Here is an 18,858-nt window from a genome sequence, read left to right on the forward strand (position 1 = left end):
AAAGTTCTGGTGGACAGAGTCCCCAGGCAGGATTAGGACAGTTCCAAGGCCGGCAAGGCCGTCTCCCTGGGCTCACACAGGGGCTGAGGAGTGGGGGCTGCGTTTACCTTTTGCTTTTTCTCCAGTTTAATGGCTTTCTGGGTGGCCTTTTGTTCCTGGACCCACAGCTGCTGGTACCGGTGCTGCAGCAGGTCAAAGAAGGGCGTGGAAGGCCTGGAGGGAAGAAGCCAGAGGCAGCTTGAGGCCTCAGCAAAGCCATGGCACCCTCTCCCCTTGGGCACTCACCTCCAAGTTGGGGTTGCAGAGCCAGTGGCTCTCTGCAGCCTGGGAAAGGCTCTCCTGGCCCTCAAAAGCCCTCAGAGAAACAGGTCCCTCCCATGAGCAAATGTTGACTGTGTGGTTAGGTGAGCTGGCCCAGCATGGTGACAAAGAGACTCCCTGGTTGACTGGGACTTTAAACGGGCTCCTCTGAGTTCCGTTTCTGGCCCTGCTCTCCAGCCCTATTCTTGCGCTGCTGAAGCCCGTCAAAGCATCCACCCAGTGCATCCCCTCCGAAGTATCTGATCACCCCAACAGCTGATCAAGTTCCTTATCCTCTACCCTTGATCTCTGCTCACCTCTGCCCACCTTTAGCAAGAGTCTTGCTAAGTCCATTAAGCAAGACTCTCCTCACTCCGAGCCTCCACTTAGTAACGGTCCAGCCACTGACCTCGGCTCCTTTTCTGTCCATTCCCACTTCTGTTGTCTCCGGAAACACACTCAGTTCTACCCTGAAGTCCCTTCCCCTCCGCAACAGTACTGCCCCAAAGCTGTCTTTACCACTTAATTAGCGTCGGGCTCTGGTTCTCTTTGATGAAGATTTCCCACAGAGGAACATTTATTCTGAGCATTTTGTATACCCCACCCCTTGGCAATACTGTAAGATGGGGAGTGTTATCACTTCCATTTGAAAGGGGGGTGTGAGGGCCCAGAGTAGTGACTGCCCTGGGGCAGGAGGCTAATCTCTAAACAGGTTGAGAGACTAAATGCACAAATGGACAATGGCCAGACCACACAGAAGAACAGAGCTCTGGGCCATGGTCTGCGGCAAGAGGCCCAGAAAACCAACCTGTTTAATATAGAAACCTGCCCGGGAGGCCAGCCTGCTACATCAGATTTGCAGGAAGTCAGACTGTCATCTCAACTAACAAGCCGGAAAGCTAAACAACAGCCCCTATAACAATCATCCCCAAATGGCCAGGACTTGATTAATAATAACTGCCAGCTCCCTTAATTTTTGCGCACATTTACAACTTAGGAGTAACCAGAGAAAGCTAAATATGCACCCTGAATAGGATGCCCCCCGGTAGGTGTGTGATTCATGGTGCATCCTAGCCAATCAAACAGGATGCCCCACCGATATGTGTGTAAACTGTAGGGGAAACTATCTCCTGATGCCCTATACTAAAATGCTACTTAAGCTTGTTCTCTGCATACGCTGAGCTTTACATAAGCTTGTCTTCTGCCTAAAGGGACGTGGAGAGTCACCAGAACAGTCTATGAGCTGTGTACAAGCAGGAAGCCAGACAACTGGTCTCCAGGAGAGAATGAGCTCATGACATTCGATAATAAAGGGCTACGGTAAAGATTCTCTGGACTCCAAAGGTCACTTGACAACAAAGGCAAGGACTTGCTTAAGGGCTGTGATTTTGTAAAAATAAATTGGAGACATATTGTCTACTGTTTTCCACGTCCCTCCTTTCACTGCTAACTTTTGATAAGTATTTTCAACCATTTATTCCTGCTTTATGATAATAAATACAGACTGAGGTTTGCTCAGTAGGACTCCATCAGCTCTCCTTAGTCCTCCACACACATAGCCGGTGTGAGTCTCTTCAGTCCTCACGCTGAACTCCTTCAACAAACCAGCTGATGCATGTAACATATATGATACATGTTTTGTGCATGATGCATGTAATATATAATACATGTTATGTGTATGATGTGTGTAAAATATGTGATACATGTTCTGTGTGATGCATGTAACAAATGTGATACATGTTATGTGTTTGATGCATGTAACATATATGATACATGTTATGTGTCTCATGTATGGTAATATATAATACATGTTATGTGTATGATGCATAGGTATCGTATGACACATTACGTATATGTATTTCAAAAGGAAGAAAATGGAAAGACAAACCAAACGTGGTAACTAAGATACCTCTAGGATGAGAGCAAGATCAGGGAGGAAGTGACAGGTGGAAAGCTGGAACTCTTGGAATAGACTTTACATTAGAGTCTTGATTTTGGAACCATGCAAATGGTAGGGTATTTTTTTTTTAATTATAACAAAATCAAATAGTGAGAAGAGGTTAGCACCTACTCCGAATAACAACAGGAGGAGTAAAATGAGGCCCCCATAGGGAATTACTTCAAGTGACTTTATTTTTTTTTTGTCAGTCTTTGGCCGGGGCTGGTTTTGAACCCGCCACCTCTGGTATATGGGGCCGGCACCCTACTCCTTTGAGCCACAGGCACTACCCTCTTCAAGTGACTTTTGAAGAGATTTGGACAGAATTGCCTCACAGTGCGGTATAGCCTGTGGACTAAAAGAGCCACGAGGCCATCTGCAGCTGTGTCCTTCTTGTTAATAACAACGTTGGTATTGCCGTTTTAAAGCTATCGTGTCTACATTGTAGGATAAAGCAAATTAGTAGTTACATAATCACATTAGGAAATGAGATTTCTAGTACAAGAGAAATGAAATACAAATACAAAATCAAAGAAGTAGAAAGAAAGTCTTTGTAATCTTTAATTTGAACTATAAATATCATTATGGAATCATTAGTTTCCCTCTTCCAAAGAATAAACACATTTCTAGCTCTGTCCACTGGAAAGGTCTAGAAGTGACCACAGGGCAGTGGCTATAAGCACCCAAGTGCCCAGACTGTGGTCTCTAAATGCCACACCCCACTCAGAAGAACCAGAGCTCACTGGAGACATCGCCAAGCCAGAAGAAAGGAGCCAGCAGAGACTGGGAAGATGTGGCAAGAGAACACAGGGGCCTGAAGGGGCCAATGACAGGACATCTGGGGCTTTAGAAGGAACAGTGGATGGCTGCCCTGAGTTGAAACACCTCATGCACATCTCTATATGACGCTGTACACATACACATATGTGCACATGTGTGTAATACTGATGATGGGGAAAGAAAAGAGACCCTCTCTGATCAGTTTGGAGGTTGCTAGGCCACAAAACCATTACTGTGAAAACTAACAACGAAGCTTCCCCCGTCTTTCCTGGACAAATTGCATTTCAGGGTAATCAAATAGCAACGAGGGAAAATTCTTTATAGAAGAACCAGAGCTCGTAAATGCAAAGGGCTGATAGAATTAGTGGGGAAATTGCTGCTTAGCGACTCCTAATGAAATAACAGGCCCAGGTTAACACTCGTGGATGGCCATGAAAACCAGTAAGTGGAAGGTGGATGGGGAACCTCACAGCTGAGGGGCACACGGCTGCTGCTAAACTGAATAACTAGCCTTTTATCATTATAATATTATCATTTTACTGTTTTGGTTAAAAACATACATAACATAAAATTAATCCCAGGGAGCAACCTTAACAGCACTGACCGTGGTAAGCAGACCTTGTGTGGCAGCGGGGGGCGGGGGGGACATGCAGCATTACCCCCCAGAGGTGTCTGGGAAAACCCCCAAGAGAATGGGGAGGTGATCAGGCCCCCAGACCAGGACTGCCACCGGGTAACTCCTAGAGCCACTGCAGCTGGGAGAGGTGAGGAAAAATCCTTGCCTAGATACCCTAATTTCCTGTTGTTTTAAATTGCTGTTCGTTTGGGGTGATTCATCACGGCCGTCCCAGGAAACACACACACAAGGGTTCCTCGGCCTATGCTTTGGGAAATGCCTATAGGAACTGCTGCCCAGGTGAGTGTCCAGAGTAGGCCCAGTGATGACATACCACGGAGAGTCCTTAGAGCGGCAAGGACCTCTGATGTGATGGGTCGGGGGCCAGAGGTGCTGTATGAGGGGCCTGGGCTAAAGGCTGTGGGGTTTATCTACCTCCGGGCTGTCAGTGCCCTGTAAGTCCCGGAAAGCTGCAGCCAATCCTTTCTGAGTCGCTGTGTGAACACATCGTGTCCATGGAGGATCCGCAGCTTTTACCAGATTTCCAAGGTACAAGTGCCCTGGGAAAGGTTCAGAACCTCGGACCTCACCTGAGACTGTATTTCCCAGAGGGAGGAGTGAGGAAGTGTGGCTGCCAGGAGGAGAAGCCACTTCTCAGGGTCTCCGCTTAGGACCTGAGACTGCAGACCACTGCTGGCTTTGTGTTTTCTTGGCCATCTGGAAAACTTTGCATTTAAAAAACAAGAACTTTCTCAGTGGTCTTGAAACTTTGTAAGTTTTGTCAACATGGGTCTGCATTCCTACCTGCCAGTGGTTGGCTGGAGCTGAGCTGCAGCCCCTCACCCAGCCCTCACGCTCAGCACCCCTGGATGTTGGAGGTCATGGCCCCAGAGAAAGACGCAGAGCGGGACTGGCTCCTAGACGTCCTGTCATGGCTCTCTCTGGCACTGGGCGGAGCTGGGTCTGAGCAGGAGGCCCAGCGGGTCAGGACCGTCACTCTGCTCAGAGGTCTCGTCAGGAGCAGCCTGAGGTGCAGCTGTGAACAGCGGCTCTTTGTTTTCCAGCCCCTGTACCCCCATGGTGGCTTTTATTGCTTAATTATTGCACACCCCATGCTTCTGAGCAGCCTGATTTATAGCTGTGTTTTCTAATGACACTAGATCCGTAATCTGGAAATATCTACCCCAAGAGGCTGTTCACAAGAAAGAAGTCCTCTTCCCAGCAGTCCCCGTGCGTCCAGGGCTCCTGCAGCCTCGGCCAGCCAGCTGAGTATCCCGCTCTGTGTCCCGCTCCGGCCAGCCGTTCTCGTTACAGGGAAAGAGGTGGGAAGGAGCTCCTGGCTTGAAGTGACTGACACACCCTCCAGAGACCAGCAGGCTGCCCAGGTTCTGCTTTGGCTCATTAACTGGTCGAAAGGTGGAGAGGCTGGTCTGACATGGGGAAGACCCAAAACGAAATCAGAGTCTATCACCCCTTGCTTACGACACCTTCAGTGCCTGCCCGCCTCCCCGGTCTGGGGCTAAGGCCAGCTGCATTGCCCGGACCACAGGGCCTGTCCAGCCGGCTCCAGCCTCCCTCCCACTCAGCATAACCTCGGCTTTTCCTTTGCCTCCAGATCTCAGCTGTGAAGTCACTTCCTCAGAGGGCCTGTCCCCAACCAGCCCACCCCAAGACAGCCCTTGCCAGCAGCCCTCTCACGCAGGGCTCTCGTTCATTTGTTCATTTACTGGTTTACAGTAGGTCCTGGTCGGGAAGGAATGGCTCTGTCTGGCCTAAATTGGCGCCGTACCAGTCTCAGTAACCATTTGTTGTTGAAAAAGAATGAGAGAGAGTAGGAGGGAAGGCGACAGAGAGAAATATGGGGCAAAATCTTAGGCTTATTAACTTTTCATAATTTGGTTATTATAATTAGGCTATATGGGCATTACAATAAGTTAAAGGAAGTGGAGATGGAAGGTGCAGTTCAATGGGGGAAGGACAGTCTTTTCAACAAATGGTACAGGACATGGGACGTCTCAGACCCATCAAACAAACAAAAAACCCTCCGCCCAAGTCTCGTACCTATATAAGAATTAACTCAAAAGATAAAAAATAAAAATAATTAAAAAGGAATTAACTCAAATGGAGCATAGATTTAAATACAAAATATTAAACTTACAACTTTTGGAAGAAAATGAGGGAGAAAATCTTTGGTATCAAAGACCAGGTGAAGAGTGTTTTACACTTGACACCAAAAATATAATCCATTTAAAAAACCGACAAATTGGACTCTTCAAAAATAAAACAGACCTTGTTAAGCAGATGAAAAGAGAAGCTACAGAATGGAAGAAAATACCTGCAAACCGTATGTCTGGCAAAAGGTTCATATCTAGAATAAAGAACTCTCAAAGCTGAATAGTAAAAAAAAAAAAAAAAAAAAAAAAAATCCAATTAGAAAATAGGCAAGAACAGGAAGAGTCACGCCATCGAAGAGGATATGGGGGTGGCCCAGGGACCTATGAGAAAACAAGCAACCTCTCTAGGCACTGCAGATATGCAAATTAAGACCATGGCATCATTAGGAGCCGATTAATAGAGCTAAAATAATAAATGGTGACACTGCCAAATTTGGGAAGAATGGAGAGAAACCAAGCCGCTCATGCAATGCTGATGAGAATGTCAAGTGGTGTGGCCACTCACTCGCCACAGGGTCCACCAACTGCACTCCTGGGCATTTATTCCAGACAGATGAAAACTTAGGTCTACACAAAACAGGTTCACAGATGTTAATAACACCTTTATTTGTAATAGCCCCCAAATTGGAACAACCAAAACATCCTTCAACAAGTGAATGGTTAAACAAACTGTGGTACATCCAGGCTGTGGAATACTACTTAGCAATAAACAACAAAGGAAGTGAACTATTGAAACATGCAACAGTGTGGAGGGACCTCTAGGCCAGTCTTGGAGGGTTCCACACTGTGATGATTCCAGATATATAACATTCTGGAAATTTTCCAGGATAGTGGGGAGGGGTCCCTATGGGCAGTGTGAGGAAGATCTTTGGGATGACACAACAGTTTTGTATCTTGATTGTGTTAAACAACTCCATAATGTGATAAAATTACAGTATCTAAGAACACAACACACTCACAAACGAGGGCATGTAAAACTGGTGAAGTGTGAGTGAAGTCTGTGTGTGGTTCCAACGTCCACTTTGCATCCAGTTACGCGCAGTTTTCTCCTTGGGGGAGCTGGGTGAAGAGTACGCTGCATCTCTCTGCACTACTTTTACGACTTTCTGTGATCTATTAAGTAGATTCCAAAGTAAAGTATTTTTTAAATGCAATCAAGCATGCTAGAGGAAAGACTGAAATAGCTTTCTGCTTTACAGAAAAATATTACAAAATTACTGTCATATGAATAGGTAATCAAAGAATGTGGAGCCAAAAAATGTAGGGGAAACATCAATATGGGATGCATCAGCTCGGTGATGGTAACACAGTGGTTACGGCGCCAGCCACATACACCGAGGCTGCTGGGTTCCAACCCTGCTGGGGCCAGCTGAACAACAATGACAACTGCAACAAAAAATAGCCAGGCACCTGTAGTCCCAGCTACTTGGGATGCTGAGGCAAGAGAATCACTTTAGCCCAGGAGTTGGGAGTTGCTGTGAACTGTGATGCCACTGCACCCTATTGAAGGCAACATAGTGAGACTCCGTCTCAAAAAAAAAAAAAGAGAGAGAGAGATGTATCCATTTCTTTAAAAAAAGTATGTTATTTTTCTGGATTTTTGTGGTTTATGTGTGTGTACATTTTTTATTTATTTATTTTTTTGTTTGAGACAGAGTCTCACCCTGTTGCCCAGGCCAGAGTGCTGTGGTGTCAGCCTAGCTTGCAGCAATGTCAGACTCCTGAGTTCAAGAGATCCTCCTACCTCAGCCTCCTAAGCTTATTTAGCATCGTAATTTGTGCTTTTTTTTTTTTTTTTGCAGTTTTTGACCGGGGCTGGGCTTGAACCCGCCACCCCCTGTATATGGAGCCAGTGCCCTACTCCTTAAGCCACAGGTGCTGTCCCATTTAGAGTTGTAATTTGTTGATTTCTTTTCTCATTCTCAATAAGTTCAGTTTTGTGTCTACATTTGTATTAAGATTTTGAGTTTTTTTCTCATTGGGCCCCTGCACTTGAATAAGCTCCAGACCTCACAAAACCTGGAGCTGACCCTAAGCACAAGGTTTGTTTTTAATTAGTATAAGAGAATCTCAGGTACAACTTTGCACCAATAAATGTGAAAATCAAAACAAAATGAGTGATTTTTCTAGGAAAATATAACAGATCAAAGTTGACTGAAATATACACACAAAACTTTAATAGGGCCATGATTGTTTAGTTGAGTTCTTCCCAATTGTGCTATAGAAAGACTTCTAGAACTTTCTCTCTTTTTTTTTTTTTTGAGACAGAGTTTCACTTTTTCGCCCTTGGTAGAGTGCCGTGGCATCACAGCTCAAGCAACCTCCAACTCCTGGGCTTAGGCGATTCTCTTGCTTCAGCCTCCCAAGTAGCTGGGACTACAGACGCCCACCACAACGCCCGGCTATTTTTTTGTTGCAGTTTGGCCGGGGCCAGGTTTTAACACTCCACTCTTGGTATATGGGGCCGGCACCCTACCCACTGAGCCACAGGCACCACACTCCAGAACTTTTTCTAAAACAGCTTTCGGAGTCATTTCATGATCACAAACGAAGACAAGGACAATATACATACCATTGGTCAGTTCACTTATAAGCACAAATGAGAGAATACTAAATAAAATAGCACCAAATCAAAGGGGCCGATGTGTGAACAGTGTGAGACTCTGCAGTAATGCCCTCTGTCTGCCCTGGAGCCCGGGCAGGGGGACCCAGGCAGACATTGGACACCTGGACAGAGCCCACACCCTGCCCCTTCCCAATGAGAAGTCAGCCAGGGAGGAAAGACACTTACCTCCCAATGAAGCTGGGAGTTTTGGTGACACATTAGCCTGGACATATTAACTAGTACATGGAGATGCCTTTTGTAATTAGAAGTGACCAAAAAACCCCAGAGTGCCTGAGATTTCACTGAACGGACTAGGAAAGAAGTGGCCCCTCGGTGGGTTTGAACAGGTCCTGCAGTCAAGGGCTGATGTGTTCAGGTCCCTCTGTGTCCCCTGGTTGTTCACTGAGCTGGTCACATTTGAGAAAGTGTCTTCATGATGAACTATCATACAGCTGCCAAGAAGAATGAAGCTTATGTGTGATGACCCAGGGAGATCCCTAAGACACATGTCAAGTGTAAAAAGGCAAGTCAGAGGAAGCACAGGTACAAGACACACAGGTACAAGTTCTCTGACGCAATGTGAGTGGCTAGAAAAGGGCCTGGAAGGAAGCTCACCAAGGGCATCAGCAGAGGGGCTGCAAGGGGGCGCTGCCCAGTGCGTGGGGTCGGGCCTCCCCTCTTTCAGTCTACTTAGTGATTTTATGTGACTCTTCAGCAATGAAGAAAGAGAGATAAAAGGCACACCAAGCCCCAGGGGTCATGTGAGTTGACTGAGGCCCCAGAACTGGACACATGCCCCCACCTTCCACCCCACCCCTTGCCCTGCACGGAACATCGGATGAGAACTCTCTGGGCTGTTTACTTTCCTTCCTGGGTCTGCAGGGTGGGAGCTCAGCCAGAGCCCAGGTCTGTCTGGTCACGCTCTGGGCATTTCCACCCTTTCTAGGGTACAGCTTCAGGAGGCATGTTTCCTATTTTCTTTGACAACTGTTTTTGCTGTTATCTTATCAGTTGAAAAAAAAAAGAAAGAAAGAAATGGAGTTCTTTTTTTTTTTTTTTTTTTTTGAGACAGAGCCTCAAGCTGTCCCCCTGGGTAGAGTGCCCTGGCATTACAGCTCACAGCAACCTCCAACTCCTGGGCTCAAGCGAGTCTCCTGCCTCCGCCTCCCAAGTAGCTGGGACCACAGGCGCCCGCCACAACGCCCGGCTATTTCTTGGTTGCAGCCGTCATTGTTGTTTGGCGGGTCCGGGCTGGGGATTCGAACCCGCCACCTTAGGTGTACGTGGCTGGCGCCTTAGCCGGTTGAGCTACAGGCGCCGAGCCAGAAATGGAGTTCTTTATAGTATAAAAATGCTTTCCCCCCCCCAAATGACTGGTTTTTGCCACAGGCCAAGATCCTGGTGCTAACTATTCCAGCCATCCTTTCCTCAGCTTTCTTTTGAGGAGCTGGAGGGGTTCTCTGGAGATCTTAATTATTTATCCTCACTAAATGAGCCTGGGGAAGGTGGGAGTGGGGAAGCCCAGGCCCGGAGAGGTCAAAGGGCTTGCTCAGGGTCACACAGTTCCCCCCAGTAGCCAAGTGTAGACTCCCCTCCCCCAGCTACAGCTTCTCCAGCCAAGAGAATTGGATCACTTTCTGCAAAGGGGAGGAGAGGTAAGGCTGAGGGGGACCTCCCAGCAAGCCAGCACAGAGAGGAGCCACACCAGGTCTGCTGTCCCTTGTCACTGCACCCTGCAGCAGGCCCACATCCCTGGGTGTCCTACTCTTCCCCTCCACACAGGAGCTGGGGCTTCTTTCTTTCATTGATACATATCTTACACATTTATGGGGTGCACATGGGTATTTAACAAGCATGGACTGTGTTATGATCCAGGCAGGGCACCTGGGGTGTCCATCGCCTTGAGTACCTATCATGTCTGTGTGTTGGTAACATTTCCAGTCCTCTCTCCAACCACTCTGAGATACACAACACGTGGACATGGTCACTTACCCTCGTCGCCCTGGTCCATTATCCAGCTGGAGGTTTAGAATTATTTCTTCTATCAAACTGGAAGTTTCTTCCCACTAGCCACCCTCTCTTCACTTTTCCTCCCATCCTCACACCAGCCTCTGGTGTCTGTCTCTGTTGACTGAGGCCCCCAGACCTGGACACATCCCCCCCACCCCCGCCACGTCTCTGTCTCCATGAGATGAAGATTTTTAGCTTGCTCCTAGGAGTGAGAACGTGTGGAGTTCGTCTTTCTCTGCTGGGGTCATTTCACTTAACATAATGACTTTCAGTTCTACCCGTGTTGCTGCGAATGACACAATTACATTCTTTTTAGGGCTGAATAGTATTCCACGCTGTGTATGAACTACACTTTCTTTACCAATCTTCCACTGATGGGCACTTAAGTGGATCCTCCATCTTTTCTAATGTGAGTAGTGCTGCCATGAAGATGGAGTGCTGGTAACGCTCTGACATGCACGTTCATTCCCCTTTGGGTAAATGTCCAGTAGTGAGACTGTGGCATTGCATGGCAGTTCTATTTTTAGGTTTTTGAGGAACCTCCATACCGTTTTCCGTAGTGAGCTGAAGCTTTTTAAGAAAATGCCAATCTTTTCTTGTCTTTCTCAACATCCATTGGTGTCTTCGCCTTGCCCCTTAGATGGAGGGCAGGCTGGATTTGAGAAGCTTCAAGTCCAGTCCCACTCGTCCCCTCTCAGATGCCCGGGGTCCCCCTCAGCCCTGAGCACTCACCCAGGTCCTCCCCGCTTAGCTCACCCCCTTAGCAGGTCCTGAGCTCTGCTCTGCTCTACAATGTGGGCTCAGGGCCCACCTTTCCTGCCAGGCTCAAACTCTGTGGAGCAGGGATTGGGCTGAATTGCTCTCTCCTCATCTCTGGCCTGGACAGAGTATGTACTTTTCAGATTATGCCAAGTGACTCTGGAAGCCACTGGAGACCCTTTTCCTGAGGACCCTTGACCTCGACGGCAATGCCCAGGAGGAGTCTTTGGAAGAAAAGAGCCTTTCACTGGGGAACCTAGTGGCAGCGTAGGGGTGGCCCTGATATCCAACAGAAAGGGTGCAGGCACTAAGGACGAGCCATGTGACCTCTTGACTCCTAGATCAGCCTTTAAATCAGAACATTAGAGCTTATCCTCCACCCACTTTGCCTGGGGCACCAGGGGCAGCCTGGGAAAACAGAGGGGCCAGGACAGAGACGCAGTGGAAGCAGCCCCTCCTGGAGCACAAAGAGTGGGGCTCTCCAGGGTGTTAGGGTTCCTGACACTGAGGAGCCAGGGAAGCCTGTGGGTCTCAGACCCACTTATGAAACTGTAGGGCTGTGTTTGAAAGTAATTCAGGCTTGGGAAAGTCCTGCTTCTGTGTGATACCAGGAGTGTCCACCGGAGCACTGGGGGTGGGGACACCGGGTTGAAGGGTGCTCTTTGGAGGTTGGGGGAGGGAGGGCGCTCCTGAGCCAAGGCCATGCCAGAGTTGAGAGGCTTGGTGAGGACTGGAGGTCCTCCTGGAGGTGAGGGTAGGGGCTGACCAAACAGATGTATAAATTGGTTAAGACTTATCGAATTGGGTGTGAATCGTTTTATTGTTTGTAAATTATACCTCAATAAAGTCATTTTAATAGAAGAACTAAAAAGCCAGGTGCAGTGGCTCATGCCTGTAATCCTAGCAGTCTGGGAGGCTGAGGCGGGTAGATTGCCTGAGCTGAAGAGTTGGAGATCAGCCTGGGCAAAAGTGAGACCCCAACTCTAAAAACAGCAGGGTGTTGTGATGGGCTCCTGTAGTCCCAGCTACTTGAGAGGCTGAAGCAAGAGGATAATTTGAGCCCAAGAGTTTGAGGGTCCTGTGAGCTGTGGCACCACAGCACTCTACTCAGGATGACAGAGTGAGACTCTATCTCAATAAAAAAGAAAGAAAGAAAGAAAGAAAGAAAAACTAAAAGACCAGACAGAAGAGAAAATGGCCACAGCAGAAGTTACAACAGAGGAAGGGCTCCATGGAGGTAGTAGGGAGCCCTGGATGGTTTCTGAGTGAGGGGAGAGGGGTGGGAGCTAGTGACAGCCACAGGTTAGAACTGTTGCTCTGTGGCAGAGTGAATTAGGCTGGGCTAAGAAGAAGGGTACAGGATTTGAGGTCCAAGGACACCCCAGCAGGAGGAAAGAGCTACAGAGGGGAAGCACCTTGCGAATGAGATCTCAATTCTTTTTTTTTTCTTTTGAGACAGAGTCTCACTATGTCATCCTGGGTAGAGTGCTGTAGCGTCACAGCTCACAGCAACCTTAAACTCCTGGGCTCAAGAGATTCTCTTGCCTCAACCTCTCAAGTAGCTGGGAATACAGGTGCCCGCTACAACGTCCGGCTATTTTTTTTTTTTTTTGGTTGCAGTTATTATTATTGTCTAGCTGGCCCGGGCCTGGCTCAAACCTGCCAGCCTCAGTGTATGTGGTCAGCGCCCTACTCAGTGAGCCACGGCCGCTGAGCCAGTGAGATCTCAATTTTATGTGCTCCCCGAATCTGGCCCACCCAGGAGCCAGTCAGGCTCTCAGTGAGTTGTGGGGACAACTCTCTACACTCTGAAGTCGCAGAACATGCAGCAGAAATAACAATCACCAGGCGGTGCCTGTGTCTCAGTGGGTAGGGCGCCAGCTCCATATACTGAGGGTGGCAGGTTCAAAGCCAGCCCCGGCCAGCTAAAACAGCAATGGCAACTGCAACAAAAATAGCTGGGCATTGTGGTGGGCACCTGTAGTTCCAGCTACTTGGGAGGCTGAGGCAAGAGAATCGCCTAAGCCCAAGAGTTGGAGGTCGCTGTGAGGTATGACGCCATGGCACTCTACCCAGGGTAACAGAGTGAGACTGTCTCAAAAAAAAGAAATAACAATCACCATCACGGCTCCTGCTTCCTCAATCCTTTGCACAACAACTTGAGAGATATGAAATCTGAGGCCCATTGGCTCGGTGCCTGTGGCTCAGGCGGCTAAGGCGCCAGCCACATACACCTAAGGTGGCGGGTTCGAATCCCCAGCCTGGGCCCGCCAAACAACAATGATGGCTGCAACCAAAAAATGGCCAGGCGTTGTGGCGGGCGCCTGTAGTCCCAGCTACTTGGGAGGCTGAGGCAGGAGACTTGCTTGAGCCCAGGAGTTGGAGGTTGCTGTGAGCTGTGATGCCATAGCACTCTACCCAGGGGGGCAGCTTGAGGCTCTGTCTTAAAAAGAAAAATAAAGAAATCTGAGACCCAGAGAAGTTCACTGTCTCACTCAAGACCACAAAGCTAGTCACTGGGAAGTCTGTGGGGATATCTGCCTTGCATCCCCCCGGCAGTGCACAGGCCCAAGTGCTGGTGCAGACAGCCCAGAGGAGACAAGGGCACAGGCGGAGAGAAGGCAGCTCAGAGCCTCTCGATGGGGCTCCAGAATGAGCAGAAGGCGGGGGTCAGGAAGTGGGGCTGGGGAGCTCCAGACAGGGGGAACGGCATGAGCAGGGCAGGACTCCCGGCTCTGGATCAGCCTGATAGATTTCGAAGAATAACAGTGATTCAAAAATACTCCCATCTTGATGGCTGTTGAACCCTCTACCTGTAAGCTTGTTGGTTCTCCACAACTCTGAAAGTGGGGGTGAACATCCCCAGTTCTCAGAAGGGGAAACTGAGGGTCAGAGAAATCAGGCATCTAGTCCAGTCTGCTGATAGACACAGGGTAGCCCGGCAGCAGAGCCCGGATCCGAATCCAGGCTCCCCAGGCCCTAACACTGTGCCCTAAGCAACTCTAAGCAGGTCTGAATGAGCCAATCATCAATGTCCAGGTGGAGTCATGGTCCCTGGCAGTCCCGCTCTGGGCCCAGATGTTGAGTTCAGCTGTGCTTTTCTGCAATTTGCCGCCCTGGACCTCCCTGACAATGTTTCCTCTGCACGAAGCAGCCTGATGTGTCCTAACCCCTCGCAGAGCCCCGTCCGGGCTGGGTTCGGGGGGCCTCAGGCCCTCACACAGAGGCTTTCGGGGCCTTCCCAGTTGCCATCTCTGCTGTCTGTTAAGCCAGGCCTTGGTCTTCAGTGTGGACGCCTGAGCAGCGTCCACAGTGGCGAGGCCACTGCTAAGAGCTTCAACAAATTATTTGCTGATAACCTGGCAGAAACCTCTCAGAAAAGTTCCTCACCTCCTCGACGCTCCCACTAACAACAAAACCGTGTCAAGACTAAGTCTAATAAAGCGGAAAATGGGGAATAAAATGAAATGCAATCAGCTCCTACTTGGGGTGGGCCTCCCAGAAACTTCAAATTAGTTCAATCAAATCCATCTTTGCTGCTTTGCGATTGATACCCCAGACCAGGGGTTGATCTCGGTGCAGGCACGGGGGACGTGCAAGGGAAATGGAAATTATCATTTGCAAACATTAGGCTGACACTTTGTGCGTGCAGGGGATGAGGGCTGACAGCTCTGATTTGCCGGCACGGCTCCTCTCTGCCAGGAGTGCTCTGTGGATTACAGGGGCCTTTCATGGCAGCCCATCTTCATCTTCCCTGCTCATTAAAACTTTGTGGAGCTGGAGAACTTGGCAGAGGAGAGGAAGCTGGAGGAACCTTCTGAGGGACTTTAGGTACACATTTGTTGAAAGGTGTTTCAGAAGGGAGACTTGGGTCTGACAAACTGGATTTTAGTACGGCTCTCCATTCACAGCGGGCTAAAATAATTGGTCATCAGTGACTACTAATTCGGTTTAGTAGCCAGAGGCAATTTTTTTCTTCCTAGAAAATCAATGACAGCACGGAGGTCTGTTCGACGCTATTCCACTCAAGATGGGTCCTTATGTGGCTCTTGATGCCTCTTCCAGTGGAGACAGCTATTTTGTTAAATTGAAATTAAAATCCATCGGTAATATGCCAGTAGTCTGTGGCCCCCTGGGGGCAGGGGAGATGCCGCTGCCCTCACAGCCACGAGGGGACAGAGGAGTGGACAGTGGCCTCCAAGCTGGGTGTGAAATCCTGAACTCACATTGGAGCTTAGGAAGGCTGGTTTTGGGGAAGGGAGCAGGCTGGTAGGCTGGGGGGCCGGGCTCCTCTCTGAGATCCCAAATCAACACCCAGCCCAGGAACCATCTGAGGAGGCCCAGCTTCTCCTCCCCATTCTGGGGGTGTCCCTCAGCACTGGGTCAGGTTTCTAAACCCTGTCCTGTGGTCTTGGACAGCACCTTGTCCTTCAGGGCTGGGGGTTCCCTCCTTTTTCCTCAGGACCCAAGCCTTCCTCTTTTTTCTTTTTCTTTTCTTTTTTGAGACACTTTCCCTTTATTGCCCTTGGTAGACTGCAGTCCTTCAGGTGAGTAAGAATCACCCACAGAGCTTATTAGAAGTGGAGATGCCTGCTCAGCAGCCCTGGGGGTGGGGGGCAGTGGAGTCTGCATTTCATCAAGGGTGCGTTTCCCCTACCAGGTGTTCCTGGTACCTTCGAGAGATGCAACTCTGAGCTTTTCCTGGGCAAAGGACCCTCAATGAGCTGGCCCGACGGACTGGCCGTCAGCACCTCCATACCCCCAGCAGACAGCAGGTGGGCTCGGGGGGCTTCTGTACCCCTCTTTCCACCCTCGCCCTCTCACTGCCTTTTTCTTAATTGTTGCCTTTGGTCCACGGGCCTGTGTCCTCTACAACAGGGTAGAGGAAGGGGTGGTAACCGAAACACAGCTTCTCTCCCTGGCTGGACTCAGAGCTAATTAAAGAAGGGAACTCTGGGCTTGTGGTTACTTTTTAATTGTTTGTGGATCCAGCATAAAGCTAATAGCTGAGGGGTGAGGCTGGTTAGCCCACTCCTGACTTCTAAATCTGTCTAAGAGGTCATTTGCAATTTGTTAACAATTTTCACAAGGGTGAATTCAATTAGCAGTTTCCGCACAGGCGCCAGCAGCAGCTCAGCGAAGCTGAGAGGGAAAAGGCTGGGGATGGAAGACCCTCTGGACGGCTCAGAAACCCACCCTGCAGGAGGGGGTCTGACATACGGGGAAAAGGCGCCCAGCTGACCGGCCTCCCCGCTGGGGAGGTGGTGAAGTGGTAGAGAACTGTGGACTGGCCGTTACGAGACGGGATTCCCACCAAGTGTGGCCAGTTCAGGGGCAGCCCCTCTCCTGGGGGCCTGCCTCAGTTTCCCCTTCCCTGAGGTGATCATAGATGCCCACTGTTGGCCTGCTCAGGAAGACAGAGAGGGGAGCATCTCCTCACTGTTACTGTGGCCTGGGACACCGGCAAGGTGGGAGATGGGGGAGATGGGGGAGATGGGAATGCAGATGGGCCGAGCGCCTGAAGGAGCAATGGAGTGCGGCCCAGCACAGGCTGGAGAGGCCTCGCCCAGACGGCAGCACCACTTCCGCCCTCAGCCCTGGGAACCTCGCATGGGCATCAGGTGTGCAGGGATGGTCCTTCCCCACCTTGCCATGGGGGCAAGTGAAAAACATCTCTGACGTCAAGAGATGGGGCACCAGCTGGATGGGAGCAGGTGACACTGCAAAGGTGCAGAGTGATTTAGAGGGCAGGGAACCACGCTAAGAAAGGTGTGCTAATGGTGGGAATCTAATGAATGATACAGCAAAAATGTGAAAGGCAATGGAAAGCCAGAGCAGCCCTGGGGAGGAGCGGCGTGAGACTGGGCACAGCTCGCCGGGGCTCCAGGCTGCACTTGTCGTATTTTGTTTCTTTAATAATAAAGGAAAGGATCTGAAGTGAAAATTGCTTGACAGTTAACATTTGTTAAATCCAAGTGCTTGGGTGTTTGTGATGCAGCTTCTGAACTTTTCTATCTGTTTGGACAGTTTTCTGATAAACACCATAGGAAGGATTGGTAAAAATGTTTGCTCCTCAGAAAAGCATTCACACCTTCCTCTGCTGGCTGATTAAGACTTTTGACTGACTAAAATCACTTTCATATATTCCACGAAAGCATAAGGATGCAATATGTAACAAGACTCCCAGGACAGCCATCGTCAAATAACAATTTTCTTTTTTAAGACAGAGTCTCACGATGTCACCCTCAGTAGAGTGGTGTGGTGTCAAAGCTCACAGCAGCCTCAAACTCTTGGGTTCAAATGATACTCTTGCCTCGGCCTTCCAAGTACTAGGACTATGGGCACCAATCACCATGCCAAGCAAAATTCTAAAAATAGTTTTCTCAAAGCCCAATGACATCTAAAATGAAGGACTTTCCCAACTTGGTTTCTGTTAAAATGTTTTGATGATTACAGTGGGTTGAATGGTGCCTCCCCAAAACATGCTCATGTCCACACCTCTAGTACCTGTGAATGGGACCTTATTTGGAAAAAGGGTCTTTGCAGATGTAATAAAACTGAAGATCTTGAGGTGGGATCATCCTGGAATATTTGGGTGAGCCCGAAATCCAATGACAGTGTCTTTATAAGAGAGAGGAGACGGACGCAGAGGAGAAGCCGTGTGAAGATTGAGGGAGAGGTCAGGTGATGTGGCCACAGCTACAGAATGCCTGATGCCCCCAGAAGCTGGAAGAGTCCAGAAGGTCCCCCTGGGACCCCAGAAACTGGAAGAGGCCAGGAAGGTCTCCCCAGCTTCTCCAGAGGGAGCACAACCCTGCCTGTACCTTGATTTCAGTCTTCTGGCCTCCAGAAGTAGGAGAGAATAAATTTCTGCTGTTTTAAGCCATCAAGTTTGTGGTCATTTTTTGCAGAAACCCCAGGAAACTAATAAACAATGATCATCTATAGCCCCTGTGGCTGAAGCTTAGTGCCTTAACAGGGTTGTGCCCAAGAACGAATTGGCCATCTCGTGTGTTCTTTAGCAAAGAATGTTGCCTGTTCGCAGTACCCAGGATGGCCAGCAAATGGGCTGTCTGCTCCTTCTCAATACAAACACATACTGCACACCTACTATGTCCCAGACACATGCTAGGCACTGGGGATACAGCCCTGAGCAAACCCAGGCCCTGCCACACTGAATCTGGTGGGGGAGGTGGGCAGGTCAGTGGGCAGTGGCCACATAGGTGACCTGTCTAGGCAAGGGACATAGGAGCATCTCCACCAGGCAGAGTGGGGGAGAAAGTGTCTCTGGCAGAGGGGAAAGCTGTGAGGCCAGAAGCCGCAGGAACACGGCGAGGGAAAGGGCTCAGGAGGTGTAGCAAGGCCGAGTGGTCAGAGTCAGGGCTGGGAAGGCCCAACATCACCCTGGTTCCCTGTCGTGGTCCTCTGCACCCTAAGCTGCATCACTACCGTATCTGTGCCTGTCAGATTGCTCTGTCAATTTCCTTCTCAGCATCCCAGTCACCCAACGTAATATCCAGCAAGGGCAGGGGGGAGGGACTAAATGAACACATGGCCCAGGACAGAGGTCATGGGTGTAGGTGAGATCAGATCCCAACACAACCATTTTCCAGCCACATGACTGTGGACAAGCATCTCTGAGCCTTGGTTTTCCTATCTCTAAAACAGGGATAAG

At 49.4% G+C, this 18,858-nt stretch overlaps 1 protein-coding gene across 2 annotated transcripts in view; it reads right to left on the reverse strand.

Annotated features, from left to right (window-relative positions):
* The window catches only part of CFAP77 (cilia and flagella associated protein 77), a 136,232-nt gene that overhangs the window by 28,630 nt on the left and 88,744 nt on the right, over window positions 1-18,858 (reverse strand). For both annotated transcript variants that reach the window (XM_003794878.2, XM_003794879.1), the window contains one exon: window positions 108-213. In XM_003794878.2, the coding sequence (XP_003794926.1) occupies window positions 108-213 (106 nt within the window). The remainder of the gene's footprint in view (window positions 1-107; window positions 214-18,858) is intronic.

Source organism: Otolemur garnettii, unplaced genomic scaffold (genome assembly GCF_000181295.1).
Source record: "Otolemur garnettii isolate 467f Iridium unplaced genomic scaffold, OtoGar3 scaffold00087, whole genome shotgun sequence".
Classification (NCBI taxonomy): Eukaryota; Metazoa; Chordata; class Mammalia; order Primates; family Galagidae; genus Otolemur; species Otolemur garnettii.